The sequence below is a fragment of the Panthera tigris genome, chromosome B4 (genome assembly GCF_018350195.1).
Source record: "Panthera tigris isolate Pti1 chromosome B4, P.tigris_Pti1_mat1.1, whole genome shotgun sequence".
Taxonomy (NCBI): domain Eukaryota; kingdom Metazoa; phylum Chordata; class Mammalia; order Carnivora; family Felidae; genus Panthera; species Panthera tigris.
This window is the reverse complement of record NC_056666.1, coordinates 18,602,541-18,626,581: the sequence shown is the minus strand read 5'-3', so window position 1 is coordinate 18,626,581 and position 24,041 is coordinate 18,602,541. Positions and strand designations below refer to the sequence as shown.

Here is a 24,041-nt window from a genome sequence, read left to right as displayed (position 1 = left end):
GGTTCCTTGCCATAAGAAGGGAACTGCGGGCAGGAGAAGTAGAAAAAATAGCTAGTACTGACAACAGGTTCGCTGAAAGGTTGAACCTCAATAATTCTTTTCAACCCAGAAAAAGATCTCCCTCACTCATAATTTCACTTTCTTCTTAAACACAAGGCTATAAATTCTCATTTGCCTTGGGATTTTTCACTGAAAATGAATTTAATACGTATTGGAAACATTTAGCTCCTTCATTGCAGCTATATAAAGTAAGCATTGGCTCAGAAAGTGCAGCATTAGGAGAAATCTTTAATCTACACTTAGGGACCACTTGTCAGAAACAGAGTTAAAGTAGATTTGAAACACTTCCAGACCGCCTAGGTCCTCGGTGCTATGAAGTATTCAAATTTTCACTCTTTGACCCATTGCTGTTTAGATCATTTTTTGAAAATAATAAAAAAAAAGGAATAATGATTTACAGAGCCTATACTATGGGGATTTATATATTCCATTTCTTTCATTTTATACAGGCTAAAATGCAATTCATTAGCATTCGAGTTAAGGCACAGGAAGGGTGGTGTAACCAAATGCCATAACCAACAGTTATGTCAGAGGTAGTAAAGAAATCATTAACAAAAGGATATTAATGAAATAAAACACATGGTCCAATAACAAAAATGCTGCTTCTAGATGTCCACTACTTATTTTTGTTTTAAAGCAAACTGTAAATATACTTCTCTGAGTTTTAAATTATCTACTTCATTAGGTTAAGATACTACTTTCTCATTGCTACTGAGTGGCTCTTTATCAGGCATAGGGTGTCCAACTGCCAAGTATCAAGGTCAAGATACTTAAACGGTATGCACTGGGGAAGAAAAATCACTTGAGGTTAGAAAGTCCCGGTGACTGCATGATCATTCAGGGTTTTACACGTGTAGCTCAACAAACGACTATCTCACTGGACAACATCAGTTTTTATGGGTTGAAGCCACCCTCTGGCTAAGGCAAATGGAATGAAGATAACGGATTGTACTTTACTACATGGAAATGGACACCTTGGCGAAAATTTTAAAAATGATTCAGCAAACCGAACATTTTCATGTTGTGTTTACTGTGAATAAATTATCTTAAACGATGTGAGTTATAGGTAGATTCTCAATATCTTCAAGCCGAGCAGCACATAGGAAGACATCTTCCTCAAGTCGAAGCATGGGGCTTGAGGGTGGGGTCTACAAATCTACACTTGATCTTAGCCAAAAGGCCGAGAAGCGATGGGGGGTCTACAAATCTAATAGGTGGTTCCCAGATAAAATGCTGGGGTCCATGCTGGCCCCTATAGGGTGGGTCAAAAGGAAGCAGCTTTGACTCCCGTCAGAAAGGCTAAGCCATGCACAGATGAACTAACAACCCAAAATAGATCGATATGTCATAAAATCCAGACCCCGATAACGATATTTTTTGATATCTTTTCTTTCTTATTTCTGCCTTTCCACCACGGGGACTCACAAAGTTCCTTCTTCATTATGAATTTATTCCCTGTCCTTTAAAATTTAGAAGAACTGTTTTTTTTTTAATATGTCCCTTTGCCTTGCATTTAGGGTACAAAAGGCTCTCGTACAGAACACTTCAATCTTAGAAAAGCCATTGCTTTTAATATAAGCCAAGTGAAAGTGGCGCGGTGGTTATTCAGACTGGCATTTATACGCCTTCTCTGCCTGTAGCTCTGGTGTGCCGTAGGCTCGCTTTTTCAAGGAACTCCTACAAATGTTGTTCACTTTCAGAATGACTTATTTGAATGAGGTGGTGGTAACAGATAGGGTCTCATGGAATCCTATCTTGAGAAAGGGAAAAAATAAAGTCTTCTCTGCTATGCCCTTTCTGAGATCTAATCCACATAGCATCTGACTATAACGTTAACTTGAAGTGGCTATCCAAAATTTTGCATTTGCACCCTGCTGAGGGGAGACCGCAACCTGTGCTTTGTTTTGCATTGAAAAATCCTGATGAGACTATGCAGAAATCCCTTCTTTCCAAAAGAAAACAACATTAAAAAAGAAAAAAAAAAAAGAATGCGTAGGGGGGATAAATCACATTATAGTTTAGAGCACAGATTTGGGGAAAAGTTAATGAAAGACATCAGGCGCTATCTCTACATACTGCCAGACCACAAGAAAAGGGAGAAAAAGTACACGTCCCCAGTGAAAAACTCTAGAAGACAGACACAAAACAGAGGTGACATTGGGCTTTGTAAAGGCAACACTGTGCTCAGTAGTCTAAATCTTGACCTGTCAAACTATTACAAGAAAATAATTAGAGCCGCTACCTAGGGATGAGTAGTGACTTTTTTTTCCTCTTATGGTTTATAGGCAGCTGTAGTTGAATTTATGCCTAAAACCTCTAATTGGTTTCTCCATGGTGCAAATAGAAAGATCTTTGCAAGTTCATTTTTACTATAGAGTCTCCACAGACCAGATATTACATAAAGGCAGTGTGTTTCTTAAAATGTGTATCGTCCCCTTAGCAGGCATAATAAATATGAGAATCACTTGGGAGTTGATGAAACTCAGATTTCTGGGTCCTGCTGACACAAAGCCTAATCTAGTAGGAAATGTGGGTGCCTAGCAGTGGCTGGGGATGGGGCTTTTAGTCCCCACCATCCACATCAGCTTTGCCTTGTCTAACCTGTAAGATGATAATTAATTAAAATACAAATCTTAGGGGTGCCTGGGTGGCTCAGTTGGCTAAGCATTTGACTGTTAGTTTCAGCTCAGGTCACTATCTCACAATTTCGTGGGTTTGAGCCCTGCTTTGGGCTCTGTGCTGACAGTGGGGAGCCTGCTTGGGATTCTCTCCCTCTTCCTCTCTCTCTCTCTCTCTCTCTCTGACCCCCCCGCTGTACTGTCTCTCAAAATAAACAAATAAACCTTAAAAAATTAAAATAAAAATCTTACATGCATTTTGAAATGTGAAATGTTTGAAAATGCTGCTATTTTTATTAGAATGAAGCAGTGTGAACATTGAAATGCAAAAACGGTGTGCATACTTGCAATCTCAGCCTAAAGACCCTTAACTAGGCTCATCCCTCCCATGCCCTCATCTTCCAAGCAGGTGGTTGACGCTTTGCCCCTCCTACATGGAAATTCTCCTTTGGCCCATGTACACAGGTCTGACGCAGGGACCAGATGTCCACGTGTATAAGAAACACTCCAGGTAATTCCGAGGCAGTCTGCTACTCATTCCAACATTTCACCAGTTCAGCGGCACCCCCCGGCCAGGCATGAAATGTTGAAAAACACGATTCCGGTTTAGTTCGTGAAAATAAGACTTTTGTTTTTTAAACAGAATTGAGTAACGGCTTCCCTCCCTCCTCCAACAGGCGAGAGAGCCTGGTACTCATGGTGGCAAACTGCATGAGAAATGCTGAGGGATCAGCCATTGTACGGACAGCCCATCACCTCTTGAGGAAGAAGAAAGGCACGCTTTTGCCTTTGACCGGAAAGGTGTGCCATCTGGACGTGCATAGAAAAGGCAAATCGTTTAAATATTCTGTGTCTACATAGAACAGACAAGCTCTTTCTTGGCCAAGGAGTACCCTGAAATAAGGAAGCCACTTGGACAATATTTAAAATGTCACCTATTTCTCAACAGAGATACTTTCACAGACCCAGAACTAATGTAATTCCTCACTTGCACCACTGCCTTCCTCAGCACCTTCCAGAGCTGGTCTTGAAATCCCTCCTTCTACGCATTCTTGACCGCATGCTAGATTAAGGTATTTGCCATTTGTTCCACGAGGCTGGTCCTTCCTTCTCTGCAAGTGTATCTACTGAAAGTAGCCAACAGCTGTCTGTTGTCACGTATGCCTGTCCTTTTTGAGAAATCTTGTGGTCTGGAATTCATCCCTTCTGGCCTGCACTGGTCCCTGACACTATGCCTTCACTGAGAAGCAGCCACCTACCCACCTTCCACAATGTCTCGGTTAATGAGAATGCCTCTCTGCTTTGGCTTCAAGAACATATTACTGGCCCTTCTCATTCTACCACCCTGATGTAGCCAATCCTGAAACCCAGCCAAGCTTCTGCTTCCCAGAGGCTGGCTCCTGCTTCTTATAGTTTGGCTAACAGACAGGTTACTCAGAATTAGGACATTGCCAAGAACGAATCACATTGTTCCAGAAAATTTGTATTTCTGGAGTTGACTCCTGCCGAGTTTGAAGCCCAAAGTCACTAAGCCCTTTGGACATCTGTATGAGTTGGCTCAAGCTGACATAAAAAAAATACCATAGACTGGGTGGCTTATACAACAGAAATTAATTTTCTCATAGTTCTGGAGGCTGGAACGTCCAAGATCAAGGTTCCAGCAGGGTTTGGTTTCTATTGAGGGCTTTTTTTCCTGGCTTGCAGACAGCCACCTTCCCAGTAAGTCCTCACATGGTCTTTCCTCTGAATGTGCCCAGGGAGAAAATGAGCTCTCTGGTACCTTTTCTTATAAGGGCACTAATCCCATTGGACCAGGGCCCTCCTTTATGACCACATTTAATCTTAATTACTTCCTTAGAGACCCACCTCCACATATAACCACTCTAGGGGTTAGAGCTTCAACATATAAGTTTTGGGAGACACAGATGTTTGGTCCATAAGAACATCCCGATATAAAAGTGTCCCGGGCCACACAGCGAGGAATGCCACTGGTTCTGGCTTTACTCATTTCTAATTCACTTACCCTCTCTCACTGGTCTGCTCTCAAAACCCCAGAATTTCTTGCTGCCAAATCTGCAAGGCTTATGACAACAGGTGCAAACCGCTTACATTTTCCTAGTTCTCTTTGGAAATACCCAAGAATTTGTTTCCAGCTTCTAATTATTACATTATTAACTAGATAGCTGCCAATAACATACAAATGTGTTGATTAATTAGACTGGGATATCTACTATTCTTAATATTACTGTAGCATTTAAACCAAAAATCACTAATATCCTTTTCTGCCCCTCTTTCACTGCCACATTCAGCAACTTGATATTAACTCAGGTTTATTCTCAGGAATGTTAGATATTAATCTAGAGTTGCGGTTTCTGTTTTTAGGATGGCATTACTAAATCCTTCAACAAACAATTTAAACAAATATTCTTTTTTTAAGTTTACTTATTTATTTTGAGAGAGAGAAAGAGTGTGCCATCTGGGGAGAGGGGCGGGGGGGGGGGGAGAGAGAGAGAGAGAGAGAGAGAGAGAGAGAGAGAGAGAGAGAGAGAATCTCAAGCAGGCTCCACGCTCAGTGCGAACCTGATACAGGGTTTAAACCCATGACCCCTGGATCATGACCTCAGCTGAAATCAAGAGTCGGATGCTCAACCAACTGCTACCCAGACATTCCTCACCAATTCTTCTACGAATCAATACTATTAACAGTTTTTTGTACGTCCTTCCAGATTTTTCTACGCACTTGAAAGCATATATATGTTCTTCCAAATCATTTCAGAGGTAGTTTATGTGTGCATAAATACATACCTGTAAACGTATGCATGCATACACGTACATATATCGTGTGACACTGTTCTTCACCTTGCTTTTTTCACTAAGTCACAGAGAATAACTCACTCTATTTAAAGACTCCATGATATTCCATTCTGTGGGCACATAATCATTTAGATTACCTGTGCCTAACCTGAACACCTTTACGGATGGATATTCAGGTTGTTTCCAATCTTTAGCGATAGATTTCCTTATACATTAGTTCACACCTGTGGGAGTGCACCTACAGGATACATTTTTAGAAATAGAAAATGACAATGTCAGGTATACATTTTATATTTTAATAGATAATAACACCAGCAACACTTGAGGGTATCTTTTTCTCCATACCCTAAAAAGTGTTTCTGATTTATCTAACTTGCTCTTTTAAAATCTCTTCAATCCACAGGAGTGGAAATTATAATATATTATCATAGTTTTACTTTGCATCTCTCTTATTGGGAGTGAGATTACATGCTGTTCCATGTTTAACAGCCACGTGCATTTCCTTTTTTAAAAATGAAATTTTACTTGAATTTAACTTAATTTATTTTGTTTTTATTTGAGAGAGAGAGAAAAAGAGCATGAGAAGGGGAGAGGGGCAGAGGGAGAGAAAGAATCCCAAGCAGGTTTCACGCTCAGCATGGAGCCTGACACAGGGCTGAATCCCATGACTGGGAGATCCTGACCTGAGTTGAAATCAAAAGCCAGACGCTTGACCGACTGAGCCACCCAGGCGCCCCTAAACTTTTTACTTTAAGATAGGTGTAGATTTAGAGAAAAGTTGCGAAGGTAATGCACAGTCCATAAATAAACTGGACACCCTATTCCCCATATCATCATCACCTATTCATATGGTATCTTTGTCCAAAATCAATGAAACCATGATACGTGCTTAACCACCAAAATTATTAAGTAAACATACTCAGATTTGCTTAGTGTTTACATCGTGTCCTTTTTCTGTTCCAGATTCCCATCTAGGACATCATGTTACATTTTGTTGTCATGTCTCCTTAGGCTCCTTTGACTGTCAGAGTTTCTCAGACTTTCATTTGATCTTGATGACCACGTCAGTTTTGAGGGGTACTGATTGGGTCTTCTGAAGTAGGGTGTGGTTTTTCTCTGGCTTCTTTCAAGATTTTCCTATTTATTTATTTATTTATTTATTTATTTATTTATTTATTTTTCAGTTTAAAATTATATGCCTAGGTATGTTATTTGTTTGTTTTCCTGGACGGTGTTTGCAGAGTTCCTGGTTTGATGACTGTCATTGATTTTGGGAAGTTGTTCGCCATTTTTACTTTAAATATTTCTTCTTTTATGTTCTCTTTCTTCTCCTTTGAGATTACAATGACGTATATGTTACATCTTTATATTATTGTCCCACAGTTCTTGGATGTTTGATTTTTTTCCCATTCTTTTTTTTCTTCATATTTCCATTTTTTTTTTTAATAACAGTTGTTTTAACGTTTATTTACTTTGGAGAGATAGCACACGGAGCGGGGGTAGAGCAGAGAGAGAGGGAGACACAGAATCCAAAGAGGAAGATAGCTCTGAGCTGTCAGCACAGAGCCCAACATGGGGTTTAAACCCATGGACTGAGACATCAGGACCTGAGCCTAAGTTGGGTGCTTAACCTACTGAGCCACCAGATGCCCCTTCATGTTTCCATTTTAGAAGTTTCTCAGTTTTTAATGGGCCTATGTCTTTGGGCTGTGACCTTCAAAGCGTGTTTCTAGTGGAATCATTTTCTCCTGCCTCCTGCTGTAGGCTGTAGCATTCCCAGTCTATTTCCTGGAAACCCTGACTCATGTTGACCATGTATTTTTATTTTCCCTTATGTGAGGCAGGAAGGTTCCAGGCAGCCCTAGTGGGAAAAATAAGTGTCCTCTAGCTAGGCTAAGGCCCTAGCAAAACAATCTTCCCCTGAAGATTAGGCCTTTGTTTTGGAGAAAGTTCTGCATGTATTTTACTATGATTCCTCTTCCTCTCTCCCAAAAGAGCCATGAGGGGACACTTTTCAGATCTTCACTCTCAGAACCAGATAGGGCTCCTAGAGGTCAAGCCCATAGAAGCTGAATAGCGCCCCTAACACTGCAGACTCCAAGAATTCCTTACTTTTAGGCTAATCCACACTTCAACTCTGGAAATTACCATTTAGGTGTTATTACCAATTTGTAGTGCCAGTGGCTTCTGCTCTAGGTAATCAGATACCCACTATAATCCCTGGATACACTTATCTCTCCAGATGGGGATGGTGATTTGTCCTGTAATCTCAGCTCTCTGTTGGGTCCAATGAAAGTTATTGATTTTCAGCCTGTGTAGCTTTTTCTTGTTGTTAGATTAGTAGTAACAACTTCTAAGATCTTTATAATGGGGAGCTAAAATCAGAAGTTCCTATAATTCCTTTTTAATAACCTGCCTCTGTCACTTGCTCACTGCTTAGTTTCCATATTTATCTTTTCCTTACACTACGTCTTTATATATTAAGGAAAATACCCATCGAATGTCAGGTGTGTTGCAAATATTTTCCTAGGTTGTTATTTCCTTTTTCTTAATTGTTGATGTTTAAATGCCATGAGTTTTTAATATATGCAAATTTTAACATATGTAGTTTATATTACTATTTTAGTTTATGGTTTCTGGGTTTTGTACTATTCTTAGTAAAGTGCTCCCAATTTCAGAATTACAAAGTAATTCTTTCCAGTTTTCTTCTAGTGTATTTTATATTTCTGATAGAATAAATCAGTTTAATCTGCATAATATATTTCAAATCCTATGGAAAATAATAGAGTTTAGCGTGTAAGTAGCATTGTATATCAGTGGGAGAAATAAAAAAAAATAAATAGTGTTAAATTGGTAGCCATTTACATTGAAAAGAAATCAGACTCCTATGTACTTTTTTTGTAAAGTTTATGTAGTTATTTTGAAAGAGAGAGAGAGTAGGAGGGGTAGAGACAGGGAAAGAGAGAATCCCATGCAGGCTCCAGGCTGCGAGCAGGGCTCGAACTCATGAAATGTGAGATCGTGTACTGAGCTGAAATCAAGAGTCGGCCACTTAACCGACTGAGCCACCCAGGTGCTCCCTCCTAAGTACTTTTTACAAAAATAAATATAAGAATTGAAATAATTTAATTTTATACTTTAATTTTCAATTTAACATTTGGAAACTAGGAAACAGAAAAATAGCCACTCTTACTGCCACCATTACAGAACAACCAGCATTACCTTCCCTCCTGATTTATTTACATGGTGTTTTAAAATAAATACTATTGTATGTGATTAAAATTTTATATCTTGGTTATCACTAAGTGTTCTTTCCATGTTAACACACAGTCTTGTCACTTTAAATTTTAGTTACATAAATGTCTTATTTTTTTAAACTCAATAGTGGTTAGGATTATATAATCAGTTTTATTATATAATTGCTTTTATTCAATTTTATCTAATGCTAAAGAAACAGCTTTAAAAACTTCTCCAAGAGAATCTCTAATTATTGAGAACCAGAAAGGTCAAAAGTGAGAAGAGTAAATACTGTGTACAAGAGTGCACTGGTGTCAAGCTTTGGGGAGTAGCTGTGCTTTGAATGCATTTTTTAAAAATTTATTTATTTTGAGAGAAACAGAGACAGCACGAGTGGAAAGGGGCACAGAGAGGGAGACAGAGAATCCCAAGCAGGCTGGTAGCACAGAGCCCGACACAGGACTTGAACTCAGAAAACCATGAGATCATAATCTGAGCTGAAACCAAGATCTGGACACTTAACCGACTAAGCCACCCAGGCGCCCCCTTGAATGCATTTTGGAGGCAAATTGATAAGTTACTTAAAGAATTACCATTTTAAACAAAGAAAAAAAAAAAAGAACCAGGAGAAAAACAAAATGTCAGAGCTGAGCCCAATGACAAAAATTCATAAAGAGTAAACCCATAAATGGTAAATCTTATGCTATGTATATTTTACCACAATTAAAAAAATTAAAGGGTTTTTACTCTTTAACATTTATGTAATATATCTTTTTTTGCAAAATCTAGTTGTTCCAAATTCTCCTAATTTTCTATTTTTTCTAGCGTAATCTAAAAGTACTATGGATTTTTCTCTGCAAGTTATTAACTAAAATGATGCTTGCTTTTTAAAGTAGCTGTTAAAATTGATAATAAACGAATTAAAAGGTGTTTTTTTAAATCTTCTTTGCTTTCAGCAGAAACCTCTCATTTGAACAATAATCCAAGCAGATTAAATGAAAATATCTCCGTAGCCCTCCAGCTAGTCAGACCAACAATGTAATCTTAACTCACCATAACCCCATCAGAAATAGCCAACAAAACATTTAGAATTATTATTTTTAATACTATGTTTCAGCCTTACAGCTGCATCAGTTGAAGTGAGAACAAAGTTCTGAGCCGTTTTCACATTATATCTACTGTTTTTCTGTAAAGTATTAAAAAATAAGGAAGGATCCTAAAAAAATAAAGATTGGCATTGAAAGAACAGGCACACATAAAGGAATCTGTTTCCTAACTCAAAGGCAACACATCACACATAAATTTAAACAAATATTTAATTCTGCATTTGTGGGTGGGTCTTCAATACATTTTCAAGTTGCAATATTAGCAATTAGCAAAACCATCAGTTACCCATAGCTAACTTTATGCTTTGATGATCTGTCCTTAACATTCTTGTTATACAAAGGGTAGATTAAAAAGCATGTGGCCTGCTGATTATAATAATACCTGTTATCCAGTTACTGCCTATCATACCACAATTGGAGGAACATTTCAAGATTCTTCTACCTTGCCTTCCAAAATGGCTACATTTTGTGAGCCTTTCAGACACTCAGAGTCACAGAGTGTCTTTAGAGGAGATTCTGTACTGCAGTTAGAGGTGACAGATATACCTACGCTGATAAAGAGTACATCCCAAGTCATCAAGATCCTATTATACCTCCCACTCATGAATGGGTGAGCCAACCTTTAAAAGGAGCTGTTAGAGATAATGACAAGTTAGGTTCCTGAACACCCTCTGAGCTATGGATAATGTCATCAAGGAAAACAACAAACTACTTTAACAAGCAAGCACAGCTTTACAGAGGAGGTATTTTGTAAAGGATAAAAGAGAAAAGTTACATATAAAAAGGCATAGCAATAATAATAATGACAATAATAATAATAATAATGATATATGCTATTACTGTAGCATTTTCTATGAAATAGGTATTGATAACGTATTATTAGTTAATCTTGAACAAAATTATTTCTGAACTAGGTACTTTTATTATGCTATTTTACAGACTGGAAAACTGAGGCAAGAGAGAAAAAGGAATTTGCTAAAGATCACAATAGCTATCACTAGTTTGACTTATGAACCTATACATTCTGGTTCAAATACATTTATCTTAACCTAGATGCCAGATTGTTTCTCCAAAAAAAACTGAATTTCAATTGCTGGCTTCAGGAGGAATTAAGGGAGCTCTTTTGAATTTATTCCTGAAATGGCTGGAGTCCAAAGTTAGTCCCACATTGCTCATTATTTTTTCCCCTTCCTTACCAGGATTGGACAATGGAGCAGCTGCTGTATACTGCGACTTTATTAATTAGTTACCTAGACTCCGTGTGTTTTCAACTGGGTGATCTATTTGAGCATCTGTGCAATATTGTTATTTTTCTGAATTATTGATGCAGTGACTAGGACAGGATGCAAGCAAAATATTTGTTGCCAATGTTTCAAATAAAGTCTGGATCCCCGAGAGGATACATGATGCTTTTTTCCAGAGGCAAATGTTCCTAAGTGAATGTCTAAGCAGTAGTGATGTGTGGACTCCTCTGTGACTGTTATGGCAAAAGAAGGCGCTAAACCTGGAGAATGTGCTTTTCACCCACACTTTCATCCTGGCTGATCAACCTTCCAGATTCCTGTCTGCAATCATGACTTCAGCATCACGCATCGATGGTCCTCTCCTTTTTGTTTTTCTATAATTTTCTTCCTTTGTTCTACCCATATTTCTGCCTCTCGTATTTCTCTTACTCATTGCTATTGACTCAAGTCTATCTCCTGGGTGGTCTCTCTCCGGATCTCCTAAGGCTCTAATCTCCAACCACACTTACCCTCAGTCCCAAGAAGCCAGTGCTAATGACGTGTGACGTGCTGATGCATAGGAGAAACAGAACAGCTTCAGAGCATGCAATTCATCAAGCCACAGGGAAAAGAAATGTAATGTTGGTGCATCTGCTGAATCTACGTTTGGACACTAGACAGTCTGGGGAAGAGTTAATCATCTAGGAGGGCTGCTGAGATGAACTCGCTCAGGTTTTCTGAGGTATTTCACAGAAAATCATTTAGATACAGCAAAGCAGACATCACGAAACTTATCTTTCTGTTCAGAATCCCTTGAGCCCTTGTTTGTTACTTTAAATTAATGAATCATATGGGATGGATTTACTTTTGTCCAGCATCCATCCTTTCAGTACTTTCCCTCCATGCATCACACCTCCAGAAACCCATAACTTCTGCTTTCTCTTAATAATAATAACAATAGTAATAATAATACTAAAAGGCAAATAACTCCACATTGACTTTTTTGCTAGATTCAGAAAGTTAATAGATGCATTCTGTTCTGTCCTCTGAGGTTATATATTTGAAAGACGATGGGGTTGGTATTTATAAATCGATCATCATGAGTAATAACTAACTCTCTTCCAGTCTTAGAAAAGCTTTTATAACTGTTATTAATCAAGTCCCTCTAAAACGCATGAAATATTACTTGGGACTGCAATTAAAATATTACTATTTGAAAGTGAGAACAAAAAAGAAGCTGGAAGGTTTGCTAATATACTTCCGGAAAACCTAATCAAAACAATTTGCACTACATTTTCATGTTAAACCTCTTTTATTGGGTACTTAAAAGTGAAAAAAAACCCCACCCAAATGATTATAGACCAAATTTAAGAAATTAGTCTAAATTTGAGCAGTTTTTTTGTGGGAAGGGAACAGGTGGAGTAGGAGGCAGGGAAAGAAGGAAGATATATATTTTACTTTTGCCTTTTGACTTTTTTACTGCCATGCACTGATTTTTCGTATATTAAACACTGATTACATAATGAAAATCTTATATCTTATTAGTTACCATACGGCAAATGAAATAAAATAGATCTAAAATTCAACACCTTCCACTTAAACAGTGCTGCATGTCAGTTAATATCCAAAAAAACTGGAAAAAGAAAGATGTGTGAATACAACTGTTTCATACCCTGAGAAAAAATTCTAAACATTTTTTTTGAATTGAATCTTCAATTAGAAATTCATGTAGAAGGAAAGGGAGGGCAAATCCTTCATTCAGTCAAGGTAAGTAATACATATTCATCATTATCTTTTAAATTTATATCATCTTTGGTTCCTGATCTCATGTGCAACTGTCGGCAATTCCACACACAATTTTAATTATGAACCGGCATCTGTCTACATACTTAAATTCTGGGGCCCGAAATGTCTGGATATTGTCAACCCTTCTCTTTCCTGTTATTTAAAGTACCTCTTACCCACCCCTGCCTTTTCTCTCATCGTAGTTTTGGGTTCCCATGATGGGCTCATGAAAAAAATGTCATTATAAGTGGTGGTCACAGGAATTAAAAATCAAATCGCCATACTTAAATCTGCTTTTTGAAACACTTAAAATATCACCTTAGTAGCCTAATAATAAAAAATAACCAATTAGAGTATTAGAGAGAAAATGAAGGCAGTGTGATATGCCAACAACACAGCTTAGTGGCGCCATTAATGGAAATATTTTTATGAGATGCACAAAACACTAGTTTTTTAATGCCTGAAATATTTATATTCTGGAGTATTTTTGAAATAGAAAGATAAATGGATGCTTTCAGATTCTGTTACCAGTGAACCAGAAAATAAGATGGTGTTTCTAATTCACTTTGTGCGTTATTTGTATGGATGACTGAAGCTTTTGAAAATTAAAATGCTTAATAAACAAAGATTCATTTTTATAATTTATAAATGAATGGTCAAAGCTTAAGTTTTTGTTTACATTTTTTGCTTGAAACTTAAGTTTATTCATAATGAAATATGTATATTTAAATACAAAGACGGGTCACAATAAATTATATATATGTCTGTATTGTTAAACCATTTTCTGTTTTGAAATGGTGTTGATCTTAGCAATGACACAAGACATCTTTAAGCTCATTTCGGTCGTAAAGAAATTTGGGTCTATGTGAACAGCGAGAGAGAAGAGGGGTGGGGGCTGCATTTTAAGGAGGCATGGGAAACGGGAAAACAGCGTAGTAGGAATGAAGGAGATTGTACCTTAAAATATCCACTTTAACATTTCACTTTCTTTTTCCCAAATCCAATGTAAAAACAGGTTCAAGAGACATCTGTAGATACAGTTGAGGAGAACTGACAGTCGATAGAATATTCATTTCTGTTTCACAGACACCTATGCGTCCCTCTTTAAAAAATCCCAGTCCCGGGTCTATTTAGAATGGTCTGCGGTCAACTGGATTTAACCTCACCCGTGGTTTCAATTTTTCTCCCAAGCCATTCATGGGTAATAACTTTTCAAGATTTCTAATGTGACGAGCATTTGTCAGGAGGGTCCACCTGCCTATCACACCTAGTCAATCACAGACGGCACCCATCAAAAGTCTGTGGTTCAGAAGTCCCCAATTAAGAGGTTCTTAGCTTTACTCGCCGCATCCTAATGGATCCTGTGGCCTGGAAACCTTTGCAACCACAGTGATTGAAGAGCTCAGCGATGTGTCCTGCACTGACTCTGTCTCTCCTTCTTCACTGCACACACCTTGGTTAAGGCGCCACGATCCATGCAGAAATACCAAAAGCCCTGCTGCTAATTGCTTTCTTTGCCTTGGCCGCCCTCGCCTTACCCTGCTCTCCACGGCCAGCACAGGCCAGATCTGTTCTCTACTCAGAAAACCCTGATACTTGCTGGATATCATCAAATCGATAATATTCAAGGTATTTCACATCACTCTTCTCATCTCCCCTCACTAGACTTTAACTCCAACCCTCCAATCGGGATAAACAGATGTACGTGACAGTCCTCCAGATATATTGGCTACAGGTTCAGCACTGTCCCTTAGTTCAGCATCCCTTTGTCTGGAATGCCCCTTCCCTCCCCGTGTTTTTTTCAACCTGCCTCTCTGCCTACTAAAATTCTACCTTCCCTCAAGGGCAGTGTGACAAACCCGTTCTTGACTGGCCCAATGGGAATGGCCTGGGAGCAACCTTCTGCCCCTCCAGTATTTAGAGTCATCGTCCTCTGAAGCTTAGTTATATACTCCTTCCTCTTCTTAAAATAAATTTTTTTAATGTTTATTTATTTTTGAGAGACAGGGACAGAGAGACAGAGAGACAGAGCACGAGCAGGGGAAGAGCAGAGAGAGAGAGAGACAGAATCTGAAACAGGCTCCAGGCTCTGAGCTGTCAGCACAGAGCCCGATGCGGGGCTCGAGCTCACAAACTATGAGATCATGACCTGAGCCAAGTCGGTTCTCAACTGACTGAGCCACCCAGGCGCCCCCCGCTCCTTCCTCTTCTTAGATTCTAAGATCCTGAGCAGGATCCATATTTTACCCTTCTCTGGATACAGTGAAATATCACATCCTGTGCCTTTCACACAGTAGGGGTTCAATCAATAGTGACTGAATAAATAAACAATAAACGCACAAACAAGCTTTTTATTTAGTCAAAAACTTTTACAGGAGATTCTTGTTTTGTTTTGAAGAAACCCAGGTGAGTGTCTAAATTATCTCAGTTATGCCTCTCTAAACAGGGTGTAGATTTCTATGTGCAAGTTCGAGGCTAGCATGTTTTAAGTAGAGAGAAAAAAAATGTTTCTTTACATTAGTGCTTTCTTCAAAGAAGATGGAGATCATTTAAGATACCAGATTTTTCACTTATCTTGAGGATCTTTTCAAAGGAAATTGGTACTTTGAAGCAGTAAAGATGACATAGCTATTTGTTTGGGTTTCTTTCCTACCAACTCAGCTAAGGGAAATCTTAGTTCATATTGGCTGAATCACCGACATGACTTTTAAAGATAAAACAATTTGAGCAGCTGAAAATCAAAGGGGTCCGTATTTTTCCCACCGTGTGTACAGATTTTGAACAAACGTGATTAATAATTCACTGTTTAAAATTCAGTGGAACACTTTTTAAAATTCAGATGTTAGAAAATGTGCTTAATGTCCAGCTTATAAAATAGCCATGTTCATATCATACTTCAAAGATGCTAGGAAGCATGATGTAATTCATAGTGTCAGGGGCCATCTTTCATTTTTACCTTTTTCCTTTTCTCTCAATCCTTCAACACATTAATTAAATGTCTATTAAGTGCCATGCATCATACTAGCACAGAAATGCATGGCAAGCTCAAAAAGACATGGTCCTTGTGGGAATTTTGCTTATATTTAGTCCTTTCTTTACACAAAATTTAATAGTGTCAGAACTGAAGCCATTGGTGTTCCCTAAAACCAGCTCTTCTGCTTGAGTTTGTGATTTCTGCTGACAGCATCATTTCTCTCCCTTGATTTGAAAAAGCCACAGGCTTGCTAAAGCTCTCAATATGTGCCACACAAACTATTGCAATATTCTTCCAATTATACGTAGCAACCCCAGTCTTTTTACACTTGAAGGCATTATACAAACGTCTGGGTTCAGCTTCTTAAAGCTTATTACTTACTAATTAAGGACTAATGACTCACATAGACTCTTGAGGCAATATATAAAATTGTCCCAATCTACCTTTCTCTTCTTAATATGCCACATTTAATTTTGTAAATCTACTCCCAGCTTCTCTCAAACTCAATTATTTGCTATCCTACATACACCTTACCCATTTCTTCTTCTGTGTATTTACTCAAGATGTTCTTCCGTGGGACCTACCCTTCCTTCCCTACACAACCACAGAAACTGAGACATCATTTAAGAAATATCACAAACAGCAATTTTTCTATAAAGTCTTACTGGACTTTCACAGATGGCTCAGCTTTGTCATCCCTGGAAACCCATATTTCATCATATGTATTTTCTAAGGAACCCCCACATTCTGCTTCACTCTAATAGTCCCCTAGGCTATATAATCCCAAGGCAGACATAGCTTTATTTCCCATTGTTCAGAGTAGGTGCTCAAAAACTTTTGTTTGTTTGTTGATATTTCTGATTATAAGTCTTATTCTGAATCCTATGTATCTTCTAAATTTTATATTAAAATGTGGCACGAGTGATCCACATGACTTCCTTACCATTCAGAAGATCAATAATGAAACCTGGTGAAGGAAAGGGACTCCTGTACAAGGTGCATTAGACTTGGGTGCTCTGTATGTAGACTCCATTCCACCTCTGGTTTTCTTTTAACTTATTTCTTGACTTACGCTTCCATGTTTATGTTTTTCCCTCAGAACACAGGGATATTCTCTGGCCTTTTGCTTATCTCTGCTAGTAGCACTCAAGGATTAAATTTTTCTGACTTCTGGGATATACTAAAAAAACGATAATTGCCTTTCAAGAGTATTGCTAATCTCTATACTAATATCCAAAGGTTGTGCAGAAAAATAAAACTAAAAGAATCCCAACTGAATCTCAGTGTTTACTTTTAAAATTTAAATTAGTTGCCAGTCAATATAGGTGGTATTAAAGAGTGGGGGGGGGGGCAAATAATTAAAGGTAATATAATGAGGATGTGTGTATACATATTTATATTAATCAATTACATACATTAAAAGAAAGAAAAATACCGCAGCAGGTTCCTTAAACACCTTTTTCTTTTCTAGGTCTATTCCCATTTATGCAGTCTTACCATATTACCAAAGATGAATTAAAACATAGAAGGAAAAAGAAGGAAAAAAAAAGTATAAAGAAAACAGATGAATCTAAGCTGAAAATTATAACTCCACCTTTTTTTTCTGCTGAAGTTTTTCCAATAGCTATACTCTTTCTTAGATTTGATTTACACCCATGACTTTGTGATAGAAGGCAATGGTTTTCCCAATAAATGTCCCTCTTGAAATGTAAATTGAAAATAACTATAGTGAAACTGTAGATTATTTAGGGTGGATGGGTAGAAAAACACTTACCCCCAGTTGCCACAGTGATTTCACGTAGGAAATGGCCATAAAATGGGAAATCGAAGGACAGATTCACTCTCTGCAAGGAACAACAACCAGAAAAGAAAATCAATAATGTACATAATCGTAAATGTAAAATGAAAGCCTTCCAGTTAAAAAAAAAATGATGCTTCTACTTTGAACTACTATTATTGTAGTTGACTGTTCGACCTTGAATCCCTGGTGGTAATAAAGGATTTCTTTTCTCTGGTAATTAAGTGTTCGAAGTATGTGAGAAGAAAAAAGTTGACTGTGATGGTCTATTGGTCTGTTCTTCGCTTACAAAAAGAATCTGGAACTTTCAACTGTGATTCAGGCTATTCTCTCCAATTCTCTTAGTCGTCCACTGAGAATCAGTTCAGTCATCATGGTGAGCAATTAATTTTAGGATTCTATTTTTAGTTTGATTAGTTTTCTCCAACACAGTAGAACATGTCATCTATCAAGTTTCACTGAATAAGGCAGCAAAAAATTTATTTTATGTAATTATGTATTCAATTTGTCTTCTGTACATTTCATAATGAAAGGCAGTTTCATGTAACAAGATAGCTTGCACTCTGATCTAGACCTGCAGATATTTTTATTTTTGGTGCGATAAACTCTCTGTATTTGGTATATTATGTCCACTTTACAAAGCACAGAGTCAAAGAATAAAAAATGCTGCTTATTGGAGAACTACTTTGCCTACTTAACTACTTTAGAAGAAAACTGGAGAGACTTAAGAAGAAAGCTCATAAATTTCACCCCTCTTTGTTCGAAAAAAGGGACCATATATACATACATATATATGTAGTTTTACTTATTATTGTATTATTTATAAAATATGTATTTATATTTTATATCATATATTTATATATTAAATACACATATAATTTATATAATAAATATATATAATATATACAGTAAAATAAAAACAAAACACAACAAAGCAAAACAAAAAACCTTAGATTTTTCATATGTTTGAAGTGATACAAACCAGATATATTATTATTAGGCAAGAAGCAAGAAAAAAGTGAGTTATAACAAAAATGACCAACTGAAATAAAAGGTGCCAGAAAGAAATTAATTACCTGGTTTAGAGCCCAAAAGCACACACCAATTACCTACAGCAAAAGGTTTTCATGTTGAAATTCAACAGTCTATATTACAGCTCTCCCAATATACAAATTAAAAAAAAATAGAGAAGTATATCTAGATTGAATTTTGCTCATTCCAATTTTGCAAATGATCGCGTTTTTACATCCATCAGAGATTTCTAATGACTTATTTGGCATGAAATTAATGATTCAAAATTTACAGTAACTTTCAATTAGGTTTTCATTCCCTCCTTTGTAATGAAAGCTGCATCTTCCGAGAGGGTTTATCACTATTTTTATTTTATGCTGACTGATGGGAACAACAAAACCCATTTTCACGGCACTAACTGAAATTAGTGGTTACTAATAACCCTAAAATAAAAGCTTCCAATGGCAAAATTGGGTATCTCATAAAAGACATCCAAAATAATTTTATAAAGGCGCTTGCTGTGGTATATTGTTCTTCATCGTTGTAATTTATTTCCATGCTCATGAGCAAACTGGTAAAATTCATCACCCTTCGGAACCCTTACTTCCAGAGTAGGAGTTTGGTTTAAATATGTATTACTCACAAATGCTATCAATTACTCTCCCAAAGATGAACCAGAGGAATAGGATATTAGTGTCTCTGCCACCACACATTTCAATATTTTTAAAAGAAGAATGAGACACACACATATGTAAGTTTGACTTTTCTTGAGAAATAAAGACATTCTCAAGGAAATTTTGTTAATATATTATTCTGAAGAACAGTATCAATGATTGAAATGCTTCCCTGTGTAAAGGACCAGTTTACCCCAGTTACCACCATGACCGCTTCACGGACACTGAAGGGATAGCAATGCAAATTTAGAAAGATGCCACCTTCTCAATAACGGTGAAATCCACCATTTCTCTGTGGATAATACTTTCCAAATGTAGGTTCCTAAAAATTTCCTCCTAGGCTTGGCTCCAATTCCCCTAGAAGTCATTCTCCATATTATCTAGCACATCACTCCCCCACTTGAAATCATTCAATCCAGATCCAACCCTCTCTGAAATCATGTCAAAATGGTGACAATATGTTCTAAGGCCCAACACTAACTGGCCCCTGCTACCTCACAATTTTCCCTTCACATTTTCTGCTCCAGCAAGTCTTCTAGAGCTTTCTTTTAGTTCCCTTGAACCTCCCACCTTTAAGCGTTGGTTCTGGTACTGCTACAAGCTGTCGCTTATGACTGTCACAGTCTTTCAAACTTGGTTGGCCATGGCTTCCATATTCTTTAAGCCTTGGCTTAGTTTGATTGGCACCCCAAATACCAACTCCGACATAAGGATTTAGGGGCAGATGGTTTGTTTGGAAAGTAATCAGGAAGTATTTGCTCCAGAAAGTGGGAAAAGCCAGACAAGGAAAAGAGCAATCAGTAGTAGATACACTTCTAGGTATGTTACTGTTATAGCTAGTTCTCCTCTTGGAGAGCCTCTGAGAAACAAGAAGGAAAACATGCCTTAGAATCTTCTCATTGGATGTCAGGAGGCTGGGACATTTATCCATTAACTCCCATCTCCTACCGACTGGAGGTTAATTCCCCTCCTCCCCCAGACTCCCTGTGCTTGTGCCTTCAGACAGAAAGAAGAGACACAGCACTTGAGCTGGTAAGTTGCTGGTATATTAGAACTGCCCTCCATGGTTTCAGGTGAACTCAAGGAGGCAGAGGGATATGGGACAAAGCATCAACAGGGACTAGCTAGGTCACATCCGCAGAAACTCCTACTTTGACTTCTTAGCTCAAGGTATGCCTTCTTACGATATCCTACCTAGCATTCTCTACATATACAGACTCACATAAAGCAACTGCATAAGATTCAGACAGTAACTGCATCAAAGTGAAACTAACTTAGTGTCAGAGTGGTTAAGAACAGCTTAAGAGGAAAACTGGAATTTGAACCCACATGTGGTGGACAGCGATGGCAATGCTCTTAATTACTGAGATGTTAAAACAAAGCCATGAGAAGTCATACATAAAGGCAAGTTTTTGAAAATTATGATTATCCCTCCTTAAAACACATAACTGAAAAATATTAAAACATAAACAGGAAAAACAAAAGCTCTGGAATTTTATAGAGTGCTTTTTCTTCCCCCAGGGAGTGCTTTGTGGTTTTTGTTTATTTGTTTATTTGTTTGTTTGTTTGTTTTCAGGGAGTGCCTTGACACTAAATGATTATATATTCAATATCATTACCCCTGGGTAATTAGATCATTATTTTTCCTCAGTGTGGTATATAAAACAGGCATGCGGGTCACTGAAGAAAAGTTTTATTTATTCGTTCATCCAGTTGACAACATTTATTTAGCACCTTATATATACCAGTCCCTAAATCAGAGGCTGAGGATACAACAGTCAATAGGTCCTACCCATTCCTTCCTTTGAGGAGTTCACAAAGTGGTGCAGGAGAACATCACCTAAGGATAAACAATAGGGCTAGGCAGGGGCAGAGTAAGGCCCAAGACAGGCGACCTAACCCAGAGGAGATGTCACTGAAACTCTTTTAAAATGACAAACGGAAGTTAGCCAGATGAGACCTTAAGGCATGGAAGCAGAAGCGATAGGTCAAAATAGGGGTAGAAAGTGAAGCCTGGGTGGCTCAGTCGGTTGGGCGTCTGACTTTGGCTCAGGTCATGATCTCGTGGTTTCCGGGTTCGAGCCTCGTGTGGGGCTCTGTGCCCACAGCTCAGAGCCTGGAGCCTGTTTCTGATTTTGTGTCTCCCTCTCTCTCTGCCCCTCCCCTACTCATGCTCTGTCTCTGTCTCTCTCAAAAATAAACATTAAAAAAAAAGAAAGAAAGCAAAACTGAAAGGACTTTATGATTATTGGAAGGACATTTAAATCGGGAGTGAGGGAGGATAGTCTAGGAAGAGGACAGGTTTCTAGCGGGGTGACTAGTGGACTATTGTGCCATCAATTGAGATAAAGAGCTATTTTGGTTAGGTGTGAGAAGATTAATGACTTAAGGATTCTTTACATAATAAAAAATAAATAAGAATGACCCCAAGTTGAATATGCAACAAGGGACACTTCTGCAACCAGAAAGGCTAACCAGAACCCTGGAATTTGTCACAAAGTCACTGTAAACAAAAGCAAGCATAACATTGAAACCCTGGTGTAGTTACCAGACCCTGAGCATTATCCTATCTTGGATCTCAACCCTTAAGAGATATTCCATGTAAAAGGGGTAAGGGTTTGGGAAACTTGTCACATAACTAAATTAACAGTCTGGGCAAAATACAAAATAAAAGCTTAGAAGTGAAAATTTCAAGAGCATGGGCAACACACCTGGAATCAACTGAATTGGCTACCTTCTTACACTCTGTGGAAAGGAGTGAATTATCTGAAAGGAGAAATGGTAATTTCGAGACAGACAAATGGCATACGACTTCTTCATCTGGGGAAGGATAAATTAACGGAACATTCTTTGAAGAGTCTGTAGAAGTATATGAAGAGAATCCAGACAGTTGGGTGCAGATTTATGGCAGGTACAGCCATGTATGACTGTGACCTTTAAAACCACATCATGCCCTCCTACAACATGCCCCATGAAAATACTCTTGGGAACAGACCATCAGGCTCCATTAGGGCTATCCTCTCAGATTTCCAAGGCACTTCTTGTTGCCTCTTTTACATATTGTTCTTATGCCTATTGCTATCTGTTTTCAGACTAATTATTGTGATCTCTGCTAACTCTTTTTAAATAACAGAGGAATTGTAATCCTAAGTAAACACTATTCCAGTTTAACTTGCTTGCCTACTTCTCAGTGGTATTACAATGATAAATTAATTTGTCAATGCCGGTAAGACCTTGAAGACAGAAACCTAATACAAATTAAGAATATGGAGTGGGCACACTTATAATTCTAAAAGCTACTTTTTAAAATGTTGTTAATAAAAACTTTTTGTTTGAAGACAGCTTCTTATGTACGGTAATAAAGCTACATTTTTCCGGTTCCCCCAAGTCTTTATGTCATTTGTTTAAGACATAATCCTGATGAAAAGCTTGTGGCAAGAAAATTAGTAGTAACTAAACTTTAAGTAATTGCTAATTTCATGAGTTCATGATAGGAAATGGTCCAAAGAATTTAGGGACTATTCATTTATGCAAGAATGAATTCATTAATTGATCATTAATTTCTATCCACATATTTCAACATTCTATTTTTTAAATGTTTATTTATTTATTTTGAGAGAGAGAAAACGAGCATGTGGGTGGGGGAGAGGCAGAGGGAGTGAGAGTGAATCCCAAGCAGGCTCCATGCTAAAATGGAGCCCATTGTGGGGCTCAATCTCAAGGCTGTGAGATCACGACCTGAGCTGATATCAAGAGTTGGCCACCAAGGTGCCCCTTAACATTCTATTTTTAATCATTTAAACAATATTATGTTTGAGGGGCACATATTTCTACCTTGGGTCTCTCAAATTCATGGGATATTATCATTATTATTGGAAAAATGAGATCTGCATTACTTTTTCTAAAAATATTTCCAAAAGTACATGAAATAAATCTTAAGACATATTTTCAGTGTGTTTATTTATGCTAAGTGTTAACTTCGAGAGTAACTGAAAAATTGAAGAAAAAGTATTTTGCTTAATTTACATGGATATTTCTAGTGATACTGACTTTCTTCTAGAATACCTGAATACACGATTTCATTTCCAATAAGATTTATATCTCTCATAAATAAAATGATTGAATAATCATTCTTATTAGGATAACTTTTTTATAGTAATTATAAATAAACTTAATTTCTTAATTGAGATGTGATATGTTCTTCGAGAACGCACAAAACAATTGAGTAACTTTCTTGAACCTGGATAAGGTAAACATAAAACTCACTCACTTATAAATATTTAGAAGAGATTACTGCAGTCTTAGTTCTTTATCAACCACCTGATACACATTTTAGAATCTTCCTTTAATGGAACTAGATGAAGCTTTATTTTTAAATTTTCAATGGTTCTTTCCTAAGTTTTAATGATCTAGCATGGTTTTGGAGTCAGAGACTTGAAATGATGTCCCAGCTTTGGAACTTAGTAGCTGTGTGATTTCATAAATCATGTCACCAATGTAAGCCATAGTTTGCTCATCTGTAGTCAAGACATTTCTTTCGGGGTGCCTGGGTGGCTCCGTCAGTTAAGCGTCTGACTCTTGATTTTGGATCAGGTCATGATCTCAGGGTTCATGAGATCAAGGCCCATGTGGACCTCTGCACTGATAGCACAGAGCCTTCTTGGGATTCTCTCTCTCCCTCTTTCTCTGCCTCTCCCCTGCACATGCATGTGTGCATGCACTCTCTCTCTCTCCCTCTCTC

The 24,041-nt window shown here is 37.7% G+C and overlaps 1 protein-coding gene and 1 pseudogene across 4 annotated transcripts in view; both read right to left on the bottom strand.

Annotated features, from left to right (window-relative positions):
- PLXDC2 (plexin domain containing 2) overlaps positions 1-24,041 on the bottom strand; it is a 446,499-nt gene that overhangs the window by 181,697 nt on the left and 240,761 nt on the right. For all 4 annotated transcript variants that reach the window (XR_006219664.1, XM_015537188.2, XM_042991189.1 and 1 more), the window contains exon 4: positions 17,592-17,661. Coding sequence is in view for 3 of the 4 variants with exons in the window: in XM_015537188.2 (XP_015392674.1) it covers positions 17,592-17,661 (70 nt within the window). In the remaining variant the exon portion in view is untranslated. The remainder of the gene's footprint in view (positions 1-17,591; positions 17,662-24,041) is intronic.
- LOC122240716 lies at positions 1,004-1,252 on the bottom strand (annotated as a pseudogene).